This window comes from Siniperca chuatsi, linkage group LG10, assembly GCF_020085105.1.
Source record: "Siniperca chuatsi isolate FFG_IHB_CAS linkage group LG10, ASM2008510v1, whole genome shotgun sequence".
Lineage (NCBI taxonomy): Eukaryota > Metazoa > Chordata > Actinopteri > Centrarchiformes > Sinipercidae > Siniperca > Siniperca chuatsi.
Genome location: NC_058051.1, coordinates 15,596,833 through 15,622,537, shown reverse-complemented (window position 1 = coordinate 15,622,537; position 25,705 = coordinate 15,596,833). Strand labels below are relative to the sequence as shown.

Here is a 25,705-nt window from a genome sequence, read left to right as displayed (position 1 = left end):
TACTTGATTTTAAATTGTACCAAAGTTCATGTAAGAATACTTAAAAACTAAAACTGCTCTAGTACAAGTTCAGAACACAACTCTGAGTAAGTTACTTATGGTCAACTTCAAAAGGCCAATGTGGCATCCTGACTGTAACCATTCTAAAAATAAATATATCCTTCCAACCACTCGATCTGCAATTAAGGGCTGCTTACAAAAAGTTATGATTATGTTTTCCTTATAAGAAACATGGACATTGTCTTACAAGGAAAACAAGCTTCAAAGCAAACTTAACATAACAGCGTAATTGTAAGCTACTGTGTCACTTTTTGTCTTTCCAAAAGTACTTGAGTGCAGTACAAAAACATCTTGAAAGCCGGCTATAGCAAGGATTTTAGAAATGTTGAGGACAGGAGTTCAGCCCCTCAATACACACTACACAAGTTAAACGTTCAATTATATCTTCTTTAAATGTTATTTCCCAACATGAAGGTCAAAACGCTGTTTCAAATCTATTTCCGATTTGGTCCAAAAGTAGTCCAAATTAAAAAATATTGGGTGTAAAAAAAATAAAAATAGAATCAGTCTATAAAATACTCACTCATGTGTATGTTTTTAATTGTAGAATGTAACCTCAGGTAGCTACATGCCCCCAAAACCCAGAAAAATACAGAAGACATGACTTCAGTGTTCTCAATAGTGGCTAAGACCCTGCTTCAAAGAAAGTTGAAGAATTTTATAATGTACTTTAAAAGTGTATGAAGCAACTCTTCAAGTACAGGAACCAGGGTACTTATAATTACTTATTTTGCACCTCTCTATCGTCATTAGTAACAACACAATCATGGAATAGCAGGAGAGGGAACACTGGGTACAGACAACTATGAACAAAGTAGACAGTACAATGTCCTTACATACAGTATATTCTCTCATATTCAAATACACCTCCTTTCATACCACATTTTACCAACAACTAACTGCGAGTCTTCAGTTGTTATATAAGATTACAGCAAATTTCTAGAAAACATCCTTGTGTCACTGTGATTCTATGCTAAAAACTAACAAACACAACTTTAGAAATGTTTATTAAGATGTAGTTTCTTTAATTAAAACTGCAGCACTGTAAGTGTTTGTAGTATTCCACTTGGACATGCATGGAAAAGTAAATATATTCATATAGTACAGATATGTACAGAACAAGGACAATTTTTGAAATCATCAGTCCAACAATAGGAGTGTGAAAAACCATTAATACACTATGTGCAACTTTCACGTTGTTGCATTTTTCATTAAATTGCTCTTTTCACAACAATTCTAGGTAACATTAACATGCCGAAGACCATATTGACGATTGTTAGTTGACCAATTAAAAAAATAAGTTAGACAAGGGTGTTCCAAAGACCAAATTAATTTTAAAAGATATAACAAAAGGAATATAATCTAATTTTTTCTGTAGAGAAAACAAACAAAAAATCTGTGTTAAAAGAAATTTGTTTCTATATTCATCAGTACAATCAAAAGCGTTATGACAAAGGTTGTATAGTGCTGAGAATAGCACACAACAAAGAAAACATGAAATGACATTAAAAGGTGCCAATGACATGAATTACATGAAAGCTAAATATGTTTTGAATTTTCATTTCATATGAACAATCGTCTATAAGGGACTGCCAGCCAAATATAGTGCCAGCTGTGAAATACAACAAAATGCCGGGGGTCGCCATTGGGACTGTAGGACAAGAGGTTCAGTTAAAGGTGAAAGGATATTAAAGTTTCTGAGAAAATTTCCATTCATGTATACAGTACAGATGAGAGAAAAAAAATGTTTTTTTAAAAAGGATCTGATATCTCTGAAAAAGACCCAGAGGACAAGATAACTGCAAAACCTTAAAATGAACAGAAATACAAAGCAACAGAATAAACTTGCATTATTTAGTGCATAAAGACATGCCCTTGTGTTAATGGACAGATATCTTTTTGAAATATCACATCTTGCAAATATATGATCACCTAAGATAAAAGGGGGGGGGGGGATATACAGGAAAAAAACAGAAAAGCAAACCGCTTCTTTAGGAGTTTATGTAAAAATATACTGATATCTTGGTAAAATATCTTGGTGGGATTTCGAAAGGAACTGGAGCCATTCAGAAACAGTCACAAGACATCTTAACTTTTTCCTCCCTCAAAGCTTTTACCAGTGTAGATGTCTTTGCTGTGTCTCTCCACCAGATGACAGACAAGTATTGTATAATTTTATGTCACTGAAAAGAGAATAATGGTTAAATTAAACATTCATTTTAAAGGCTTTGAGGAATCTTCGCTGAATAAATCTTTGGTTCATCATTGGTTGTTTTTTATTTGATGAACTGAACAAATGACAACAAATATATTTTTATAAGGCTCCATTGTTTTTTACATGAGCAAATCTGTGTATATTTAAGTGGGACTATCGGAGGCACCAATGTGATCTTAAGGCAAAATTATCAGACATTGTATGTGAGACTGTGTGTAACAAGCAGGTGCAAGTAACAAGCAGTGATATACTATAGATTGTGTCACTGTGACCTCTAAATCATACAAAATAATAGACAGGCTATTAACCAGCACAAGAACCAGGCGGTCTTTGGAGATTCAGAAATGGGATTTGTCGTCATTATGGCTTAGTTAAGGTTTGGTAAAGAGCAAAGAGACTAAGCGGTTCATCGCACTTCCAACGAGCAGCAAGGATGTGCAACCATCCTGAGAAGTGTGAAAATAACAGTTACATTAAGTCCAGAGCCCACACAGAGAAACACAGTCACTAGAATAGTTTCATATAGAATGGAAAAAGGCATCCACTTACAAACCAATAAACAGCAAAACTGCCTGTTTTAGAGGAAGGTGAGGAGGAGGGGAAAGGTTGAATTCCCTTCAGGTAAGAAAAAAGCTAATGCTCAAACAAACTAATTTTAAGATAATACACTGTCAATTCAACATATTTTGGTTCTGTGGACTAATCTGGGAGGATGTGCCAATTAATTAAAAAAATATAGCTGCACATACTGTATCAAGAACATAATACCCTAATAGAAAAAGTCACATGCTAACAATCCTATCCCAAGGTATTAACGTATCGGATCAGGAGTAGGCAAACTGCTATGTTCTGATGTACATAAATATATACACACAGAGCCAATCATACACACAGTTTATCAAATTTAGCATAAAGGGGTGTAAATGAGGTAAGGTTTTTGGATCCATGTTGAGATCACCTTGAGGTTGAACCATTTACAAAAGGTTTGGGTAAATATTTGAGATGTGAGTCATTGACGTCTAGACAACAACTGCATCTCTGGAGCCAAGGATGTATAGGGACATATGCTGTGATTACTTGTGTGGGTGTGTGCGTGGCTAAAAAGTCGAGGAGCGCAAGGCACTATTCCCTGCTGACAACAGTGTAAAGCCCTGTGTGTTGTTTGGTATCTGATTTGATCAAGAATGTTTGCGCAACACCTGTGTGTTAGAAACTGTGCACATGTGTGGTGCGTGTCCACATGGGAAGTTCATTACGGCAGTACACTCAGAGCGATGCAGTCCTACAGTCCAGTGAAGAGTCATTTTGACAGAGGGTGAGGAGAGATGAGCGGGGAAGCAAGAGGGAAACAAGGATGGGAAATTGGAGTCCAGCCCCTGTAGTCTATGGCAAAGTGAACAGGAAGCTCTCTCAAAAGTCTCAGTCCATTCCCAGAAGGCTGCTGCTGAGCTCCAGGCCACAGCATGATGGCTCCACAGGAGGGTCAGAGAGAGCAGAGGAGCACAGTGAGGGGGGAAGGGGAAGATGAGAAATTTGGACTTCTAGATTGGGGAAGTTGGGAGGGTTCCGCTGCTCTTTTTTACCCCTGGCTGATGAGTGTGAGCCAATTCTGGGCCACGGTGGCATCGCTCATCATCTGGCAGCAGACTGTGCAGCCATGATAATGTGAGCGGGTTCACTCTCAGCCCTCTGCTGCTGGCCCATTCCTGCCAGCACTGACATAGCCATAGCCTCAGCTGCTGCCCTTGAGCTCAGGCCGTTTTGCCCTGCAGAGGGGCTGTGCGCCAAAGAGCTGTGCTGGATCACCGGGGCAGGGGAACCTGTGGGCTCTGAGGTGTCTTTCATGCTCTCTTCTGCAGCTACACAGAAAAAAAGACAACACAAATACAGACTTACACCCAAACTGGCAAAAGCATTTCACTTTTAACCTTGAATACACTCCGTACAAGCCCTCCTGAAACGCTACAAACATTATCTTTGTGGGTTTAGCAGTTGTGTAACAGTATCTCTAGTGCACTATTTAAGAATTCTGTGCCAAATAATTATGAGTCAGAAAATAAACATAAGAAGCTACCAGGTGAGTAACATGGCATAATTATAAAAGCTTCACCTAAGTAGGCAGTCTTCTTCTGTAGGGTGGTCACAGGACAGTCCTTGTGGGCCAACAGCAGCTGCTTCAAATGAGCCACCTCGTTCCGCAACAGAGACACTTCATTCTGAAGGATCAGAAAATAAAGGACGTACAACGCTTTTCAGTAATTCATGGAGAATTCATATCATAGTTAGAAATACAGTATACCCAAAAGAGAAATCTGCTGGGTCATATAACTCAAAAAAGGGAGTGCTTCCAAACTTTGTTTCCTAATGGATTTTTAATGTTTTTCAGCTAAGAAACATTCTAATGGGGTAAACAAGTTTCCACTACAGAACAGTTTGCAGTGCAGAAGTGGCCATGCAGTGTAAAAATAACCTGAAACCACCAAATAACACAATAAAGATGTGAAACAAGATGTAATGAGTTCCACGGTTACGGTAAGTCCTGTAACCCAATATTCCCTGAAACTGATTGTGCTTATCTGGAAAACACCTCACAAACTTCCACGACGTGTTGAAAGCCTGTCAACTGGGCAGAGTCAGTGTGACTATGCACACATTAACACAGGCCTCCCATAGGCCACATTTCATCCCCACCCACCCACTGCAAGCCCACTCACCGACAGTGAGACGTTCAGGTTGCAGAGCTCCTCAGCCTTCTTCTCTAGGGAACTGACCCACAGTTTGCGTTTCTGTCTGCAGCGTGATGCCGCGGCCCGATTCCTCTCGAGGAAACGCTGCCTTCGCTCATCTGGGTCATCATCTAATGTCCGTCGCCGACGCCCACCTGTAGGCTGTGCTGGAGATACCTAGAGAAAGAACGGGGGGAAAGGGTGAGGAGGAAACAGACATCGGAGGGGAGCGGAAGAAAGACAAGAGAGAAAAGGGAAGTTTGAGTCATAGTTTCATTATTTCAGTCAGAGCACATTATAGTCATCTCACTACAAGAGGTACAGTCCCAATTTTCTGTAACTGGAACAGGTGATATGCCATATGTTAAACATGGTTTAGCTCAGTTACTTTTATACATTTCTTAGATTTTCCAAATTTAAGTGACATTGTTATTAGACCTGAAAGTCACATTACAGTCAGGTACTTGACCACAGACAACACAGCGTACCTGAGGTTGTGCAGGTGATGGAGCATCTGGCTGTTGGACAAGCAGCTGGCTCTGCTCTGCCCTCTGAGGTACCATGGGGCTGCTGCCCATGGCCATGACCCCCATACTCTGTCCTGACGGGCTCTGCTGGGACAGCGCAGCCTTCAGACGCTACAGGAGAACAATATGTCCAACATCAATAACAAGCACAGGAATTAGAATACACAGTCCAAACCAACAGCATAAAGAGTGTAATGTGAGTATAACAGAAAAGGCTTTATCATTGCAGAGAAGATCTAAGCACTGAAAAGGTAAAGAAAGCAACAACACAGCAGGTCAGAGTCAAAAGCAATAGCACTACATTTTTTGTGTGTATTTTTTTTTTATCATTTAAACATCACTGCAGCATCACAGCAAGCCCTATCCATCTAGACTGTACTAAGACGACTCCATGTTAAGCCATAAACTCATTTACAGTATCAGCAACAACAACTTGGCCTAAAACTTACTAATCTTCAATACAGCCTAACGTAAGTTGTTGATCACACTTATGCACCAGATGCATTGTGGGATGAAAGCCAATTTATTTCTCGTGACAAATGTTTGTGCTTAGGTATCCTGCTGCAGACAGACTGCTCAGTATGCAAATTTAACATGCAATACATCTGTTTTATGCTAGATCTCTGATGTTTTCATAACATAATCAAATAAGCACCAAGTTGTACCGCCCTTTGTCTCATGAAAAACTTTTATTCTCTAAGGCATGAATTTAAAAAGGTGCTCTAATTCTGCAAAGATCTTCGCCCATGCTGATCTGACAGTGTGAAACAGTTCCAGCTGGTTTTCAGCAGCACATTCATGTGACATCCTGTTCTATCGCAACCCTTTTGTACTGGGTTCAGCTCTGGACGCTTTGAAGCTGATGTGAGCCAACTAAAGTTATATGTTCCTGGAACAATTTTCAGATGATGTTGCTTTGTGTCAACAGCACATTTAAATATACAGCAGCATTTTGACAATCATTATTTGGTAGTAAGAGACCCATGGCTGTCCAGAGTCACTCCCTACTTACTATATAGTGCACTATATTTACTGTGCATATATAGTGCCCTCAGAAATTCCACAATTTAATAAACAAAGTAGTGTCCGTGCATGTTCATTACTTTCTGCTAACAATCTTTGTGTATGATGTAATACTATAAACAATGACAACATCAACTCAGTTTCATCTGAAATACAGTTGAAATGTGGGATCCTTACATAGAGCTTTGTACATACTTTGCGGTATCACAAATTCAGTACAAATTGTGTTGTTGTGGTGTAAGAGTTAAATAAAAGTAACTGCAGCAAAAAGTCATATGACAAATAAACTAAGCCACTGCAGAAGAAGGCTAGAGGGTGAAGATGGAGACAAAAAGAACAGATAAAGGTATAAAAATAGAGAGCTAATCTAGTGCTGACCATCTTGGCCTCCGAGTGGATGCTGTAGCCAGAGGGGGAGTTAGAGCCGCTGCTGCTGCCTCCCAGAGGAGGACCGGGGATCCCAGGAATGTTGGGTACCATGCACATGGGTCGGGCCAGCTGGAGACCAGATAAGACACACAAATACACATGTATTAACAACTTGAACCAACTTCTTAGCTATAAAATTGGAATACAACATATTTAAGACTGTTGGTCTGCCTTACATTAATGACAGAGGGCATGTGTACTGGACCAGGGAGCACAGGCACTGCCTGACCAGAGGGAAGCATCATCATGGGGTAGTGGCTGGTTGGCGAACTAGACAGGCAGACAGCAGAGGGACAACAGGAACAGGAGGTTCAGTCATGTTTGTATAAATAACAATTTTATACTCCAAAGTTTCTGTGGCTACATCCACACCAATACGTTTTAGTTTTAAAACGCATAACTTTTGCCACGTTTACACCTAGCGTCCACACTACTAACGATGACGCAGACACCCACGTTCTCTTCCTGATTGGTCTTATCGGTCCTTATCAGGTCTTGTCCTTCCCCGATTTGTCACACCCCTATAACATGACCCTTTTCCAGAAGAAAACAAACGACATCAGGCTTGACTACCAGTGGTTAACTCAACATGGATAACGAATTACAGCCGTTGCTGACCTATGCTAGCAGCTATTGTGTAGTTAAAGTCTGCATTTTATAATGCTACTACTGCCTACATGCACAGGAGGTAAGCTATTATTCGACCTAAAAGATTGGACAATTCTCTCCTGCCCTAAAGAAATGATGGAGGGCAAAGATGCTGCTCATTCGGACGTTTGAAGGCACAGTTTGCAGCTTTGAGGAGGGCGATGGACATAAACATGGAGGACCTTCCTTTTGTTATCTATGCTTGTTGTGTTTTGCTTGTTGTGTTGACCAAATTTCTTGAACCCTAATGTAGTAAACTGTTCATTTTTTAAAGTAAATGCTGTGTGTGAGAGAGATAGAGCAAGACCTAGACTATAGTAATCTAGTAGCAGCCTAGTAGCATTGGAGTATCTTTGTTGGTGGCTACTGTAAATAAAACCACTTTTTGTGCATTTGAAAAATGGGGTTCAGTGTGTGTGAGAAAGATAGAGGTAGATCGTTGGTAAAGTATAGACAGTAGTAGACAATCTGCTTCCTGTTTACACTTGCACGTGGATGCCCAGAGTACATGAATGGTCATGTGATATGCGTTTTCAGGCGTGTTAGTATGGACGAAGATTATTTATAATATTAAAAAAATCAAATTTAAGTAAAAAACACAAGGTTTTTAGAAATATATGTCAGTTTAATGATGGGGAAATGTTTAAAAAATGCACAAAACAACTAAATTATTTCGATTTGTGCAGCCACAAAAACCTGATGGCATCTTGGGTTTCAAAGTAAACTCATAAGCATCATATAGGTTCAACATAATGTTGGAACCAGCAGATATAGAATATACATGTGATATTGTCATACAGTGTGGACTTTTTTTATAGAGCTTTAAAGCAACTAAAGGGAAGTTTTAAGAGGCAAATCAGGGTTAAAGAGGTCAGTTGAAAGATGTTGAACTTAACTCACCCAAGAGTACGATTGGAAGGTGGTGCCTGTGTGATGACAGAGGTGGGTGACGGCATGGTGGGCTGAAGGGCATCAAAGCCCAAGTGTAGTGGGAGGGAACCTGGACGCACAATAGTAGGGGTGGGGGCTGAACTCCTGGCTGGTGTGTCCTAGGAGAATAGCGGTGAGATAAGTTACGTAAAACAGTTCAAACACAGCTTTCAGCTATTCAAAATAAAGATACAATGGTTTCAACATGTCATGCATCACATGTCAAAGAAAAAAGTTAATATTAGTCACTTCCTCAAGGTGCATTTATGCAATACTATAAAATTCATAATGTCATGCATCATGAGCCATATTCTTTCTACAAAATTTAAGGTTCCACCCTCTTCTCTATACACTCATGCAACAACCCCCCTCCCAGTGTCTTACCTTTCCTTTAACCAGAGACTCTATGCTGCTGTCTGAATTTCCAGAGATAGATTCAGGGCTGTCTGGTGGCGAGGAGTCAACCTCTACAGGTTCCTCTTCTTTCACCTTCACATCTGATGGCATCTGCAAGCTCATGTCCAAAGCCACAGAGTTGGGAACAGGGAGCTGAGAAGGACAGAGACGGTGAAAGAGTGATAGAGAGAGAGAGAGAGAGAGAGAGAGAGAGAGAGAGAGAGAGAGAGAGAGAGAGAGAGAGAGAGAGAGAGAGAGAGAAAGAGAAATAAAGAGGGTGAGTTCACACTAATCTCAAAGATAAGATTCTCACAGACTACGGTATATTTTTAAAAAAAAAGGAAGCAGGGTTTATAGTGTTTATTACAGAGAACAAACAACCACAACATCAGTTTACAAAACACAAATTTAAGTGCAATAAAACACACTTGACTATTTCAATAAAATCAGCTTAACAAACTGATGCAATAGTTTAAATTATAAAGATACACAGACAAAGTGCACGAGGCAGGAATTTCTACAAGCAATCATTTTTGACTACATCAACACTTGAGGCAAGAAAGAAGGAAGTAAAATGTCATTTTTCACTATGTGGGAGTATTTGCACAAAATACCATTGGTTTCTATACATAATGTAACATCAAGGCATACACTCGGGCATGCACACAGATGAAAAACATTGACAAAATCATCAACACCAAGCCTTTCTTACAGAGTTCTTTGCTCTCTTGTCATCTTCGTCTTGTTCGAAGGAGCTGGCCAGCTCGTTGAACAGACCAACCTCCTCGCAGTTCTTTAGGAAGCGAGTGGGAGTAGGTGTCTGGTCTAGCAAAAGGGAATGAACAGAGATAACTATTCAAAGTAGCACTTTCACACTTAGTTCACACTTAGCATTGAATATAGAAACCATGTCATTAATGTGTCTTTGGAGCTGCTTTTCTTGAGATTGTGCTAATAGTGTTGGAACACACTGACACTGAGGTATGCCAAACAGTCTTCATCTGAATGCTGGGAAAGGATATTTAACAACGAGGGGGAGTAAAGCTGTGCGTTTGTCTCATAGACAACAGTACCTGCAATAATGACAGAGTCAGTCCTGGCTGGTCCAAATTTCAGTGTCATTTCATGCTTGTGTTTGTGTACAGCCAAGTGGTCCTCATTGGTAAACCTCTGGAACAAGTGAACAAGAAGTAAATAGGAAAGATAAGTACATTATATGAAGTAGCCTACAGGTAATTGTCTACTTGTCCTGGTGACCTGAAGAAAAAGTACCTTAACCCAGATATCATATTGCAATCATCAAAGAACTGTATCTGTGGTGTACAATTCCTCATGTGTTAAAAGTCCTGTATGGGCCCATTAAAGCCGCAGGACATAGGATCAAATATCTTAACACAAACTAGAATTATCTAGAAAAAGAAAAAGGGCTTGGATGGATATTAGTTTAAATGATTAACAGCACAAAAATGTAGGCAATGAGCAATTTGTTGAAAATGTCAACAAACTGATGAAGTATAAAAACAAATAAATATCAAAAGCAAATGAGCTGACACATCAAAACAGATGCTGCAAATACAAGTATAAGGTGTTTTTACACAAGAGAACACATTGTTGTCAATCTAGTCGGTGCGTAATACATGTGGATGTCGAATACGGTGTCTAAGTAAAGCTTTACATTAGCCTATGTTCTGTTATTTCCTATGAGGTATCCACAGTGGAAGCTACAGGAGGTCTGGCACTTGGGCAAATCAGACCTTGAGAAGAGAACACCAACAGCCATCGTCTGAGACATGGCACGTCTTCTTTGGAGAAGTGGTGAGGTGAATCAGTCAGCGGCGGAGGAGGAATAATCTTGGCTCTGGCACCAGCCTATTCACCATTCGCTGTAGCCTATTTTGGGGTGCTGCGTTGCAGTTGCGAGTTCAGTCGTGAAAGAGTGAAGTGGAAACACAGTCAAGTGTCAGGGGGCTTATTTTTAGCCCTACCAGGCAGCATCACCAATACAACTGCATGTCTGATTTGTCTCTTTCCTCTGAACAAGGCGTCTGAGTCTTGCAGAGGAAACTATCTCCAACTAATCTCCCTGTATGAGATACTGGCAGCTAGGATTACCCCTCCCCACACTAAATACTGGGGATCATATAATGGGGGGCTGCTGTTGTTTTTGTTAACTTGGTAAAAGGAAAACCCTGAGCAAAGCCAGCAGTCAACCATCCTCGTTCTATTATGGGCATGATTCAGACTTTCCTGGGAGACAACTGTTGCTTGTAAAGGGCAGCAGTAAAAAGCCGTTTGGACATATGGCACTTGTAACATAAAGGATGTTCCATGTCTAAATGTACACAAATAAATATCATGAAATATGGTAAATATAAACACAGCTTCATAAGAATTTGTATAACGATACTTAAGCTGGCATAACATGTAAGACTGGGTATTGTACTTCAATACTTTTTTGGTACAAACCGAAATGTACTGAAAACTGTCAAGTACCAAAAATTTTCAATCAAATGTCTGGTCAGTTTCATAGAGTAATTATTTTTCTTGGATCAGATAGTTCCTGATTTAAATCTAAATTTTGCCTATTTTCGACTGTATTTTATTTAGGTCAATATCTCGTTCGGCTGCTTGTGTTTACCATTTAAAGCTGCACTAATCAATAATAACTAATCAATATTTTACATTACCAGTAGATCAAAATGACTGTGTGTAATGTGAAAGGGGTTGCTCATAGTGACAAACCTACAGAGAACTATCACCTGACTCTGCAGTATCCCTCAGTTCTACAGAGACTTTTCGTGTCTTTCATTGTTTTGAAACTTTACTGCTTTGGTTCAGTCCCACTGCTCTCACCAACCCTGATTCCAACTGCAGTAGGCAGCATTTTTCAGTGAAAAAAAATCTGATAAATCCACTGTGCACTACCTGCCCAACACCAAACTGCAGACACACAAAGTTAGCAAGTAACACTAGCTCATGAACATAGTGGAGCATTTAGCAGGTACGGAGCCAGATATTTCCCTCAGGCAGAGACCAAAACAGAACTAAAAGAGAGTGAATATTAGACTTAAATTTGTCACATGGCCAGAAACATGACTCCAAACGAATGATAATGTTGCTCTGTGTAAACAGGCAACTGTTTACAAACATGTTCACCATGACATTTATGCCACAGCTATAGTCCAGCACAGTCATCAACATCACTTTGCCTCGAAAAGCTTCCATGTGACTTTAACTGCCAACTAAATTAATAATGATATTTACAAATGAACTATGCAGAGTATTTACATCACAGAAACATGTGAAAGGAAAATTAAATGTTCAGGTAAGGGGTCCCTAGGTGTCCATGATGTTCTGAGAAACAAATAGCTAAACAAATAATGTATTTATCCAACACATGCATGTTAAACTCATTTACATGCCTGTTGTTCAAACCGCAAATCCCATGTACAACAGATTCTGATCAGAGAATGAAAGAAGGCTTATGAATCACAATGTTTCTTAACCACATAAACGCTTTCTTTCTCCAGACCCCAGGAGAGATAATCCATCACTAGCGCTAAGGATATCACACCCAGCTGAACACAACATCAGTCAGACAGCTAATTGAGCACAACATCAAACATGATATTTCCTGTGTTGTCATGAGTCCTAAAATGCAGTTCTTTTAATTTGCTGTGATATCAGGCCAAGCCCAGACAATACACCACGTTACTGGCATGTGAGTGCACTACTGGCACTCAGCTGAGTCACTGCCATGGCTCAAACCTGTGTCTACAGGCGCTAGAAGTCAACATTGACAGGTTGAAACAATAAATGTGCTCTGATTACTCACTGGAGCTTCCAATGAGTCACTGCTAAAGGAGACAGCATTGTCTCACAAGACAGCATGCCAGGTAAATGCTATTGGTGTGATGATCATTAAGAGTGTTGCATAAATCACAGCCAGTCAGCATATTCTGGCAATGAAAACAAGTGTGATGGCAGACCAGAAGTCTTTTCAGGGTTATCACTATCTCTCATTATATACATGAAGCTTTATTCTACTCAAATCAAGTGTCTTTTCAAGTACAATATCTTTTTTCTTTTGCTTTCAATTTATTGTATTTTAGAAGGAAACATGACATTCAATCATAAGTAGTTAGTTAACTGCTGATGAGTACTTACACAAGGGCAAAAATACCACACACATATGCACACACCAGAAACCCAGGACAAGGAGGGAGAAGGCTTACCTGTCCACAGCCAGGAGCATTGCACACAAAAGGTCGGTCGTCCCCCATTTTTGCAAAGAGCTTGCAATGTAACTGTGGGAGAGGAGAAGAGGAGAACATTGCTGCGGCTTTTCTTGATTTGTGAACTGGCAGATCCTGAAAACAACAAAACAGGGATGCTGTGGCTTGTAGTCTTTAGTCTGAGCAGGAAGCCGAATGCTATTTAAAAATAACTCTGGCAAGGAGGAAAACATGCACAGAGGCAGCGAGACGAAGTTTCCCTGGTGATACTTCCTTCACACAGTGGGGATTCTGGTTGGCCAATGAGGAGCCGCCTACAAGAGAGAACGACAGCTACTGTTTATACCAAGACATCTCCCTCTCCTTCTGTCTCATTTTCCCTCACTTCCAATCCCTCCTTCTCTCATTAACACTCCCTCCCCTCACCTCTCAAGCACCTCCCAACCTTTTACCGTCTTGTACCTCTCATTCAATTTCTCCCTCTCTCTGATTATGTTTCTCTCTGCGCACAATCTCTGCTTCTCCATCCACTTTCTGAATCTGCAGCACAAATATCTTGAAATGGGCACATTCACTCTGATCCTACACTGCACCTCACTTTGTTCTGGGTAACTTACTTGCTTTTTCTGTGTGGAGATACAAGTGACCAATGGAGACAGTCACCAAACATTACTGATAATACAGACAAAATCTAATATAACATTTTTTATTCAATACACGAATGCCGACAATGTTATGATACTTTTAGTATGACTGTTGGTGCTTTCATACAATAAAGTAAACTAGGGGTGGGTGACGTAGTCTCTACCTATGAAAAAATAATTCATAGGTAGAGGCATTCAATGTTCATTTCATTCAGCTAGAACAGAACAATTGTACCACATTACTGCAGCTTAAGTCCAGGCAACCTTTAAACTATTAAAGACAACCTTTAAACTATTATCATTATATTTTAACTTCAAATAATATATTGAGTTATATCATTATATACCTTTGCTAGCTGGTTGTCAAGATAAATTACAATGGAAATTAAATATTTTATATTAATCTAATTAGTCTGCCTGGGTAATGCTATTGTCAAGAGTTAAATATGCACATTGTTATGTTTGGTTTCTCCTCCTGTTGTGTCTGAAGTTGAAGTGATATAAACTAAAGCTGTAACCCCCCCCCCCAAAAAAAAAACAACCCACCCCACTGTGTATGTTGTGTATGTGCACTGCTCTTCACAGCTTAACAACACCCTGTGTGAAGACAAGCTGGGAAGTTCAGAAAAATAACTTGGTCACTGAATTTAAAGGGAATTGGAGGGGTGACGATGGACGAGGGACATTAATGTTTTAGCACACTCAACTGGTCCAAAGTGACGTCTGGTAGCTATTACACAACACTGTCCTAGTGACAGTACAACAACCACCAACATGCATCAAGGACCTTGCTGTGTTTACAAGTAAAAACTTTTCAATAAACATAAGCCACTGATAACTGCTATACTCAATAAGGTTCCGCTAAAATGTAGTCATGAGCAGGGATGGCGTCCAACTTTAATAATTTAATACTAGCTCTTCAAAATGTACATGTTGGATGTGTTTTGTGATCCACCTCCTAAACTTTTACTTGGACTATGATGATGGCATGACAGCCTCTGTACTTCTGTGTTGTTTTGACTTGTTTGTAAAGCTTGTTTAATCATGCTCATTTAAAAAATCTGCCAATGCATTATCCAACTTACTTACTTACCGGTACTTAGCCCTATTCCACAAACTGGAAAGCAACGTTAGTTAAACATGTTTAGTATTGTAATATTACCATGTTACTGACCACATTAACCTCTGTTGTACCTACTACATGGATTCAGCATGTTAGCCTAACATTATTGAGTGGGACAGATTATTCATTATGTTGGCGAGGCATAAATGTCTGAAAGTTTTCCCAATGTTGAAGTCAGTATATTTTCCTCCTTCCTCCCTCCATCTCTCCCTCTGCCGAGGACAGCTGCCCCTGAGCCAACACATGATTACTGAAGCCTTGCGCTGGAATACAACGCTCTCCCATGACGCTGGGCCTGTAACAGGCCTAACCGTTGTGTCTCTCAGCTCCATGTCTTTATGCGAAAAGGGATCTGCATCGTGTTTGCAAGCAAAAGCCCTGTCCCTCTCTGTGCACATCAAAGGGCAGATGAAGCAGACCTCCCATGCTCTGGAGAAAGCCAACAGGTCGGTGCCAGGGCCCTCACAAAGTGCTTCCAATTCACTAAGTCTATTTGGGCAGAAATGTGTCTGCAAACGAGATACTCCGTCGAGCTCGTTATACAGAGGGTGTGGACTGTGTGGAGAAATGGACACATCTGGCGTGAGGAGTGGGAACAGATTTCAGAGTTTACATCTTACTAGAGACATGCTAGACATTAACTTGGCAGGCTGGCACCAACATGAAATGTGGGATTTCCACCATAAATTTCAGATGACAGGGGTGGAAAATACCATTTGTTTTTATAGCTGCCCCAACCAATATCTTAACCTGATTAAACAGATGTGTTAAAGTATTTTCTTCAGAATCTATTGTTTGGCTATGTGGTAATCTTGAAGGACATCTTCAAAAACTGCAGCACTATCTGTAATCCTCTGCTACATTCACATGTATACAGTAAGGGTGTGGCGATATACTGGTATTGACGATAATTGTGATATTTAAAAATGAAATATTGATATCATGTTAATAATACACATATGATAATATTGTTTAAATAATCCAGCGCCTCGTTTTTTTCCGTTCTCGCTCGTCATAGTAGGTGGCGGTAACTAACTAGCTTTTAGCCAGTTTTATGCTAGCTAACTTAAAAAAAATCTATAGATATCACGATAGTGAAAATCTGATATTGTGACAGCCCTAGTATACAGAAAGAAATGACGCTGTAAATTTACTACTTTGACTGTCAGAGTGTGTCTCAGTGTCTCACTAAGAGGAAACTAATTAACGAGCTGACAGTGTAAAGTTTTATTGTTCACTGTAAAATGCTCTGCTTCATGCAGAGCTCAACTCTGTGATAGACAATAAATCAGTATGCTAGTTACATTAGTCCTGATACACATCACTGATATTCATTACAGACACGGATATCAAGACCACCTATTCTCACCTCCTTTCGTCCAAGGTGACATAGAAGCACTTAAAGTGCCCTAATTCCTGTCCCTCTCATTGAGCTGCTGCCAAAGTCCCACCGTTAACTTGGATTTCTCCGACTCAGCAGGTGTAGGGGAACGAGTCCCAGCTATAATCAGCCACAGCCATCCAGTGTTTGATGCAGCCTGCTAGGAAACTGACTAAACAAACTGTATTAATAGCTCGCGCTGCAGCCATGACTGTGGAATCTGAGGCTTGAATTGCCAGAGGGTAGGGGAGACCCCACAAAAAGAAAAAGAAGTAAAGGAGGGAGAGAGTGAAATGGTGAAATAGCGAAAGAAAGAAAAACGCGGTCAGCGATTGATCAATTTAAGGATCATGGATATCTGCTGGATCACAGGTGGGGTCCTGTAAATATAGGCTATGAGCTTTAGAGACCAGAGATCTAGGCTGTAGCTGGGTGTGTGCAACAGCCAATATGTATTTATGTAAGCAAAGTGAACCTGAGATTTGGTAAATGGAACAAATGAAATCCTATATCCATGTCTGCATAACTAACAAGGCCTAAAAGCTAAATCCATGCCGAGCTAGCAGACAATGCAGGACAATACAGGATGGACCCACGGCAGTTTTCTAAAATTAAATCATAAACACTGTGCCGATTTGATTTGTGATCAACAACTTTTATAAGTACTTGCCGTGAGGTTTTGGTTCTGTTACAACAAATTCAAAAGAAACAGACCATGTCACTTGATGTTTTGGGTCTCATCAAAAGTGGAGCCGACACAGCCTCTGGTGCGGACAATAATTTTGCAAAATAATTTATGCTTAATGCTCTATAGCATTAAATACTAAATTAACAAACCAATTATGAATGGATAGACTTTGAATCACTGACATCTCAGCCAAAGGTTGAGGCACATATGTATACAGAAAAGCATACATGCTCAGCATATATTTTTGAAACATAAAATGTATTCACCATATGTGTAATTTGATGATGTTTAAGTAGCAACAAAGAACATTTATGTTGAATACAATCATTACTTAGAGTGGTTCGAGATGTTTGGTTGGACAAAACAGGCTGCAGTTTTCTCTGGTGTAACTCTATGTGATGGAATGAGGTACAACTCTGCCAAAAACATGACCTACATTCCTAATGAAGGTGTTGACATGCATGGGGATGCGGATCCTGGGGCGTTCAACAGCTCAAATGGAAATACTATGGATATCATTATTACTTAAGACTTTAGATCATGTCTTTAGAGGCTCTTCTTGCAGATCCAGATTATCATTACAGCATATTCTACCGCCAAAACTGACATGCGAATATTTTTCGTGGGGTTTCAGGAATGTAAAAGAGGTCAATGTCAAACTGAAATCCCAAAGTCCTGCAAACTTTAGTTCCTTCTTCCAGACAACGCTGACTGGTCTGAAAAAGTTTGTCTTCTTTAGCCTTCATTACCGTCTGGCGACGAACGAGCTTACTTAGCCCTGCCTTTTCCCGTAACAAGACCGCCTATTCTTTTCAGCTATTGGCTATAAGCACGTCAGTCAACAGCATCTGATGAATGCAATGCTTCAGACCCTGTCAATAACATCGGCTAGCTGAATCTTATTGGCTGAAAACCCGAAATCAACTTTTTGTATCCTCGAAAAACTAATGGCTAGCTGGTGTGGCTAGCGTTAACAACAGGCCGAACGCATATTCAACACGGGTAATAACAGCGCTACTACCAGTTTCAGCGATGACAACAAACACACATCAACACTAATGTAATTATATCCAAAGTGAACTCGTGTGTTTTAAAGGTATTGCGGATAGTCAAAATCACAAAAGCAGAAAAACGCTAGCAGTCAGTTGGTTAGCGGACTGACACTTGAGTGCAAAGCGAGACAGTGGGTCCGAATGAAACGTTGTAGCTGCCACAACAGTTTTGACAATTGAATAGACGTGTAGTTTTAACAATAACAAACACTTAAAACTGGCGCGGCGAGTCCTACTTTTTCAAAGTTTAGTGTAGTCGACATATCTATGGTGAATTTAAAGGGTAATAAAGTGTTTACAAACTCACCCTTGCGCCCCTCTCTCTGGCTCCCCTCTCCTCTCCTCTCTCTTGGAATTTGACACTCCCCTTGACGTCGAATCATCGCGAGAATTCATATCAGTTATCGTAAGATAACGTTTGGAAATGTATCCGGACTGCGACTGAGAGGCTCCTGATTTTCGTGCGCAATTTTAACGAGCTTTAATATTTTTAATAACGCGTAGATTGGATCTATAGGTATACACATACAAATATTACCTCTATCAACCTAGACACTGGATACAAATATGCTAGTTGTGTCCTCAGCTTGTGGTTGACCTGTCAAAGTTAACCCTTGCTCTGTCGCTATCAAAATGTGTAACCCTATCTAAATACAATGGAGTCACTATATATAACAACCGTCAAATAAAGTATGCGATACAGTATGACGAAAACGCTAAATTTCTATTCAGGTCACGGAATTTAATAGGTTAAAGAATTTAGTATAACACCAGATTACAAACAGCCAGTTTGAACAACTGTCGGTTTTGATTATATAGTTTTGAAAATATTTATACTATATTATACTTTTCAAACCACGCAGACAAAGTACATACATGCAAAAAATATACTGAATAGAAAGAACAGCTCATCTTAAAACTTTATTGCTTTTTTTGACCCGTTGTATAATCTACAGCATGTAGGCAATGCAAAAACTTCAGTAGGCTACTAAGAAATAGATCAAGGCACCCAAATACACACATAAAAAGTAGAAAAGTACATTAGTGTTTAAGGCTAAACTAAAGTAACTTAAAAGGACTCACCATAAAATACAAAATAATATATTCCATGCCATATTCCATTAATGCAATAGTAGGTAATAAGACTGTGAAAAAAGGTCATTCTTTTGTACATTTGGCTTTATGATTAAAGAATTCCCCTTATAATAGTAAGTTCAAGACAGTCACTTCTGCTGCTCATTGTACAGACATCAAAAACAACATTATCTCTATTGATTTAACTGTAACCAATAAAATGTTTCTTCCTTAAAAGCCATTGAGTGCATTTAGTATACAAAAATGTATACTAATATATACTAAATGGTCAGCGAATTAGATACTGTATATCGATATTGAACTTTTACTTGAGACGTTCATTAGAAGTTTAAATTGGGGAGTTTTTCCTTATCCAAATCTTATTATGTTTGGAAATGCATAAAGCATTAAAGACGAGGCAGCTGATGTAATCCACAGCAAGTGTTACATAACATTACAATTTTCCTCCAATTTACAAATCACACTAAGCATCTCATTCAGAGGCCGTTTACAAGCCAATGAATGTGAATTCAGAGACTAGAGAGACCCCCTATGGATAATTTGAGAATTGAAAGTTCGCTTTTGTATTCCTTTCAAGAGACCAAAGTAAAATTAAAGTCAACTGTTTCTTGATCACCTTAATGTTTTGCCAAAGTTCTTCCGTGGAAGATTTAGTTCACCCCTGTTTTTACAAAGTAAATATGTTTTTCAGTGTCTAAATGAATCTAAAATTCCTGTTTAGCTGTTAGTTATTGTCCCCTCTTGTATCATAAGTTCATTAGACACCCAGAGTAGTTTTTTGCCCAAGTATTTGAAAATGCTCAGAAACAGCTAACAACCAAGTAACAATTCTGACTGTAAATTTATGATGTGGTTTCTCATATTTGAGCTCCTCTGGCCCTCTCTTTGTAATGACTGTGATTCAGTCTGAGTGCAGTCAAACTGTAATTATACAGGCACTAAGTGATCACAGCGGTCTTCAATCCTGTATCAATGTATTAAAGGTGCAGGAGAAGCACAGGTGCAAATAATAAAATGAATGATGGCTGAATTCCATTTAGCTGCTTTGGTTTCAGGGCCCTAGTATTGTGTGTGTGTATTACTGGCTCACTGTGACACTTGAATAGAACAGAGCCATCGTTCATGCTATTAGTAACACCTGTGCTCTTCATACTATGACAAGTTAAAATGTCTGCTGTGAAAAAAGACCTATGCAAATAAAACCTCAATCTGAATCAAGCCAATAATTTGAATATGACACAGCAAAGTGTTTCAGAGGGGTTTCATAGCCTACTGCAGCAGAGCTTTAAAGTAATAGTGCTTAGTTATAAATTGATAGATGTATTATAGCTGTCTGTTTAAACTTAATGAGTTCTCATTTTTTGTGAAGAACAATAGAGAGAAAATAAATGTATAGAATATAAAAGGCATTTACTTTCATTACCTTGACAAAGAAAAAAGCACTTTTGCAGATGTACACAAGACATGATCTAAGGGGTTAATTTTTATACAGCAGCAGAACAAGCAAACAAAATCAAGCACAGAAATGGTCAGATTATAGACAGATGCCATAACAAATGTAAATACATTTTGCAAGCTTAATAAGTGAATCTTTCTAGAACAAAAACTTAAAAGTAATCATGCCATTTCATGGTTCTAACATTTAAATATTTAATTTAAAATAAAGTTAATTTTGCAGCAAAAACATATGCTGCAAATTTGTGGACCAGGGAGCACCCTTGAAAACCTAAACTTTTGTAAGACTGAAAACATCCATTGTAAAAATAAAAAATAAAGAACATTTTATTCCTCCTTGGCAACTGTAACTGCACCCTTCATTAAAATAAAGCCCAAATAAATAGTAAATCACATATGACAGCAGGCATGTTGACCTCACTTTTACTAGTGTTGAACGTTTTCAGAGGACTCGATGGAGGCAAGATTAGTGAGCCTGGCACATTTTATGAAACCAATGATAATATTCTGCAACCTTTTGTTGCTTTTACATAACAAATAAAACTGTTCCTGGCACAATCTTTTATGTTCTGGTCAAAGTGTGTTTTTTTAACCACCTTGGTATTGCAAAAATGATTGCATTGTGAGTTCACTGGGATGTAATCGAGAGAGAGATGGCCACTCCAACTATCATACAAACTGCATAACATTCGTTCCTGAGCACTTCTTCAGGAACTGCATCTTCTGATAGAATTACTGGACAGCCTGCATCATTAGACAATGGCCCTCATTCATACACCTATCTTACATTTAAATGTAATCTCACAATGAGCATATACTAATTTTACCACCAAACTCAATATTTTCCTCATGCTATGTGACAAACCACAATAGCATTTTTCATTACATTTAAAAATGTAATATTAAATGCTTATTGTGAATTTTGCATACAAAACAATAAGCCTACTTAAAATGTCAAAGATGCACTGGATTTTTGTGAACAGGTGGATGATTGGACAAGTAGCTTCATGTAGGTCAATTCCTATGATGACACCCAACAACTCTGATGTTATGGTTTCTTTTTGTACTGCATGCAGGGTGGGCTGACAAAAACTTTGCTCCACCAAGACTTCTTTTTAACAGGCCAGAGGTAAGCAAAAAATGCATTATTTTTTTGGTGTTTTTATGAAACAATGGACACATGGACTGGTGCAGTCTTCTTCCTACAACTAACTGATCAAATCTGCACTCCTGATTTAAATGTTGTGCAACCACAAGGTAATAAAAAAGGACTTAGAGAAGTTTATACATCTCTCCCTGTGTTCATTTTCAAGAAGGTTTGATAAATGAGGGCCACTGTCAGACAATATCCTATAATTCAATTGAGACACTTCCTTGCCAGTAAATGCTGTGGTGAGCTGTCTAATAATTAGCCAGTGAAATCTGGGAGCCCCCCAATTGTTTCATGGCCTCAGTCTCTCAGCAGTAGATAGTCTTTGATAGTCTCTGGTAAAGGAAGGTCTTTTACAGCAGTGGGGAGGAACTGCACTCCAAGACTCTGCCGGACAGCACAACGTGCCAGAGAGCGAAGTGTAGGAGCCTGAGCCACCATGTTGGTCAGCCTTGCCAGCAGCTGGGGATCCTTACTCAGCTCCCTGGGAAGGGTGCCGTCAGCCCGTCGGATCTCAAACCGCCCTGCTGCCCGGCACAGCAGCTCTAGGCACTCCTCTTCCTGATCAGTGCCCAGGCCCCGGGCCAACAGGGCCACCAATCGGGAGATAGGGGTCTGGCCCTTCAGGTTTGTCACATGGACCTGGGCTCCGTAGTCTAATAGCACTTTGACGCTCTCCAGGTTGCCCTTCATTGCTGCCCAGCTCAAAGGCGTGTCACTGTTGTAGTCCCGGGAATTGGGACAGGCCCCGCTCTCCAGCAGGGCCCTCACACACTCTGGGTTATCTTTGAAGGCGGCCCAGTGAAGTGGAGTGTCCTTGTTGCCGTCCAGGGCGTTTGGCTGGGCCCCATACTCCAACAGCAGCTCCACGCAGCTCTCATCCTTCTCTGCTGCATAGTGCAGTGCTGTGCGGTTATATCCATCCAAAGCATTCACCTGAGAAGGAAATATAATGGAATGAGCAAGGTTATGCTAAGAAGTTACCAACACCAACAAGGCCATATTTTAATCGCACAAGCGAATGACCAGTGCAATGACCAGTGCAAAGTGGTAGGTCTTGGGCATATGGACTGTGCACCTGCTGTTTTCGTTCATGTATGTGCAGCAGCACAAAGTACAAGATCTGAGGGTGTGGTAATTTACTACTATTAATACTTTCACCGTGATTATCTAAAGTAACAGGGATGCTGTTTCTGGAAAGACACGTTGCTGTTGATTTATTTTTATTTTTTTTTGCATTTTCACCTTCATTGGACAGTCAATAGTGAAGAGGCAGACAGGAAAGACAGGGGAACAACACGCAACAAAAGGTCCCCGGCTGGAATCAAACCAGGGATGTTGCGGTTATGTGCCATACACTCTAACCATTCAGGTACCAGGGTCTTCTGCTGTGGAATTTTTTTTAATTCATCTTTCACTGCAATGAGTACCACAAACTCAATTTCATTCACCTCCTTATTATTTGGGTGGAGGCAGAAATCTCAAAGATAGACAACTCTACACCTGGACAAATGTAACCAAATCTGTAAGCCTAGATACCTCTAGAGGTAAATGAGAAGACAGGAGCATACAGTGGTTTTGCACATTTTCACCCAGAGAACCAATTATTGCCAGTTATCATCATCCAGCACAATTATTATTATTATTAGGGTTAAATGCAATTGTCCTACCTTTCAGGCAACCACTGGTTTCAGTTTTATTTGATTCAGTTTTTGGCAACCAATTATTCAATTTCAGATGTCAAAGCTTTACTGCACACACCAACAGCGAAGAGCTTTAAAAACTGCCCCACAAAGATAACATATCTTTGACAAGAATATAACCGGGCATGATGTTCAGTGTGATGTATTACCTATCACAAGCAAGCTTCAACTCTCTGCAGGTTGACTTTCATATCATACAGTGGCTGTCTGGAAGGTAGTAAATTCATCTTAAATCTCGTGGTATACTATGGGAAATGGTTCACGGTATGACGTACCTCTGCCCCCTTCTCCAACAGCAGCTCCACACAGTCAGCATCAGCGACCATACAAGCACAGTGCAGGGGCTTAAGTGTGCCATGCATCCTGTTCACATCAGCTCCCTTAGGCATACAGAAGATAATGATGTCAATATAACTGATGACACTAGGAGATATTTATTTGAAGTCGGACTGGAAGATGAGCGTGCCTACCTTACGAATGAGATCCTCCACATTGTCGTGTGGGAATGAGCGGATGGCTGCGATGGTGCGGATGAGCCGCTCAGACAAGGAATATTTACTTTGAATGCTTTGCATGATGTACCACATAGTAGAGCTCATGTGTAACTGAGGACCATGGCACCCGAGCAGGGGTGACACTACGGCACACTGAAACACATTTCAAGAAGTTGGAATTAAAAGCTGTTAGACACAATTAAGATCCCTGAGCCTTAAAAAAAACTTACCAGAATAAAACAAATAACAAATCTAAAAAGTCCTTGAGTTTTTTTGTTTTGTTATTTTGGGTGATTAAACCTATTCATATTTACTATAGTCTGTTGCTTTAACATAGAAATGTACTCACTCCGTCACCATTTTACCAGCATGGCAGTTTGCATGCAGCGTTTTGTTTCATTATAACAAAAAATATGCACATTCTGTAGAAACCTCTTTAATTTCATGTAAACTTACACTGGCACTACATAATCAGGTTTGTTAAGACGAGTTACATTGAATATTAGGAGTCCAGTGATATCCGGTTTTATGTTGGAGTTGTTATTAATACAACCTACTTTTTTAAATTCACATAATGGGAAATTGCAACAAGAATTTATAGAGTAACTTACTTGTTGATCTTAAGATCGAAATTTCATGCAATCGTGTATGATGACAATCATGAAAGCAAATGAACAGAATTAACATTAAACACATTTTCCCCGTTTTCTGATCCTAATCAGTATACTATAGCTCCGATCATGCAAGCTAGATAGTGTATGCTTGTCCTGTTGTCAAAAAAAAGAGAGCCGATGCCTAACGTTATTCTGCTCTTGCTACTTAATGGAAGTCGCCAGAGAGCTGACTGTCAGCAGAATATCAGCCATGTAAGTATGCTAACTAAACGTAAACAAATGTCTGACACTGACAGCTAACGTTAGCTCACTTGACAAAAAAAAACATGCTCCACAACAAAAGAAAGAAAAACACAGTATGCAAGGGTGATGCACGTTCTACACAAGTGACAGTAACAGATTAACATACAAATCGTAAGAGCCACTTGGCTAGCAAGCAGATGCCGACGGGTTGGTTTAGAGGAAAAAATTATCCCCGGCTACATTTTCACCGGCAGCTAGCACCAAGTTAGCTAGCTAGCGAGCTAACGTTAGCGTCGAGGAACAATCGACACTCGTAGGCGGAAAAAATCTAATGACATTCATTTCAAATACTTGTGAACGCGCTTTGAAATGCCCCTCGCATCAACCATCGGTAAATTACCGATGCTAATGAGGAAACGTACCGTTTATGGTCCACGGTTTGAAGGTCTGACAGGTTACCGGACTGACTGTTTGCTGCTCAGTTTGACATAAACACAGAACGTCACCGCTCGCGGCCACGCCCTCTGCCTCGAGCCTCTGTTCCCTGTATTTAAACCTCACTGAGCCAACGCTCGCTTTATTCTGCGATAACTTCATATAAGTTGATAGTTTCTTCGAATACCGGCGTTTATGATGTCTGACTGGAAGGGACGTCTTTGCTAAGTGCACTTACTTTCCCAATATAGACATGTATGGCAGCACCGCAGGCATCCATCCACCGGCATGTCATGAATGCCTTCAGCTCATGACCATGTTAAGGTACAGTCGACTAGCAGAGAGACGCTGAACAAGTGGCTTCACAAATCACCGAAGACTGACAGGTCAGGCAGCCCCTGGTGGACAGCCAAGCCAACAAGCCGCAAACAGACAATAA

At 39.9% G+C, this 25,705-nt stretch overlaps 2 protein-coding genes across 8 annotated transcripts; both read right to left on the bottom strand.

Annotated features, from left to right (window-relative positions):
• Positions 1–1,050: 1,050 nt before the first annotated feature.
• Positions 1,051–18,469, bottom strand: atf7a (activating transcription factor 7a). 5 transcript variants are annotated; one of them, XM_044212369.1, is made up of 12 exons: positions 18,385–18,469; positions 13,190–13,261; positions 10,028–10,124; positions 9,667–9,779; positions 8,943–9,107; positions 8,529–8,677; positions 7,157–7,250; positions 6,930–7,049; positions 5,490–5,639; positions 4,990–5,178; positions 4,386–4,491; positions 1,051–4,134 (listed from the first exon to the last, which is right to left on the bottom strand). In XM_044212369.1, the coding sequence occupies exons 2-12, from the start codon at positions 13,235–13,237 to the stop codon at positions 3,908–3,910; spliced, it is 1,458 nt and encodes a 485-aa protein (XP_044068304.1). In that variant the 5' UTR covers positions 13,238–13,261; positions 18,385–18,469; the 3' UTR covers positions 1,051–3,907. The 5 variants fall into 5 exon arrangements, with proteins under 5 accessions (XP_044068304.1, XP_044068305.1, XP_044068303.1 ...); XM_044212370.1 differs by lacking the exon at positions 18,385–18,469 and adding an exon at positions 16,326–18,343; XM_044212368.1 differs by lacking the exon at positions 18,385–18,469 and having other exon boundaries at positions 13,190–13,486.
• A 516-nt stretch (positions 18,470–18,985) lies between these two features.
• On the bottom strand, positions 18,986–25,651 carry asb8 (ankyrin repeat and SOCS box containing 8). 3 transcript variants are annotated; one of them, XM_044212365.1, is made up of 4 exons: positions 25,505–25,651; positions 23,951–24,127; positions 23,756–23,860; positions 18,986–22,713 (listed from the first exon to the last, which is right to left on the bottom strand). In XM_044212365.1, the coding sequence occupies exons 1-4, from the start codon at positions 25,559–25,561 to the stop codon at positions 22,078–22,080; spliced, it is 975 nt and encodes a 324-aa protein (XP_044068300.1). In that variant the 5' UTR covers positions 25,562–25,651; the 3' UTR covers positions 18,986–22,077. The 3 variants fall into 3 exon arrangements, with proteins under 3 accessions (XP_044068300.1, XP_044068301.1, XP_044068302.1); XM_044212366.1 differs by lacking the exon at positions 25,505–25,651 and adding an exon at positions 25,254–25,471; XM_044212367.1 differs by lacking the exon at positions 25,505–25,651 and adding an exon at positions 24,998–25,213.
• Between the last annotated feature and the right edge of the window lie 54 nt (positions 25,652–25,705).

What these genes read in the sequence shown, in the direction of transcription:
- atf7a (XM_044212368.1), bottom strand. Translation starts at nt 13,288, where the DNA reads ATGTTCTCCTCTTCTCCTCTCCCACAGTTACATTGCAAGCTCTTTGCA. An exon ending in TGACTCTGTCATTATTGCAG is followed by an intron (nt 9,780 to 10,027) that starts GTACTGTTGTCT and finishes CCCTTTTGCTAG; the next exon opens with ACCAGACACCTACTCCCACT. An exon ending in ACATGCCCTCTGTCATTAAT is followed by an intron (nt 7,050 to 7,156) that starts GTAAGGCAGACC and finishes TCTGGTCTCCAG; the next exon opens with CTGGCCCGACCCATGTGCAT.
- asb8 (XM_044212365.1), bottom strand. Translation starts at nt 25,561, where the DNA reads ATGACATGCCGGTGGATGGATGCCTGCGGTGCTGCCATACATGTCTAT. An exon ending in TGGAGGATCTCATTCGTAAG is followed by an intron (nt 23,861 to 23,950) that starts GTAGGCACGCTC and finishes TGTATGCCTAAG; the next exon opens with GGAGCTGATGTGAACAGGAT. An exon ending in TGTTGGAGAAGGGGGCAGAG is followed by an intron (nt 22,714 to 23,755) that starts GTACGTCATACC and finishes TTTCCTTCTCAG; the next exon opens with GTGAATGCTTTGGATGGATA.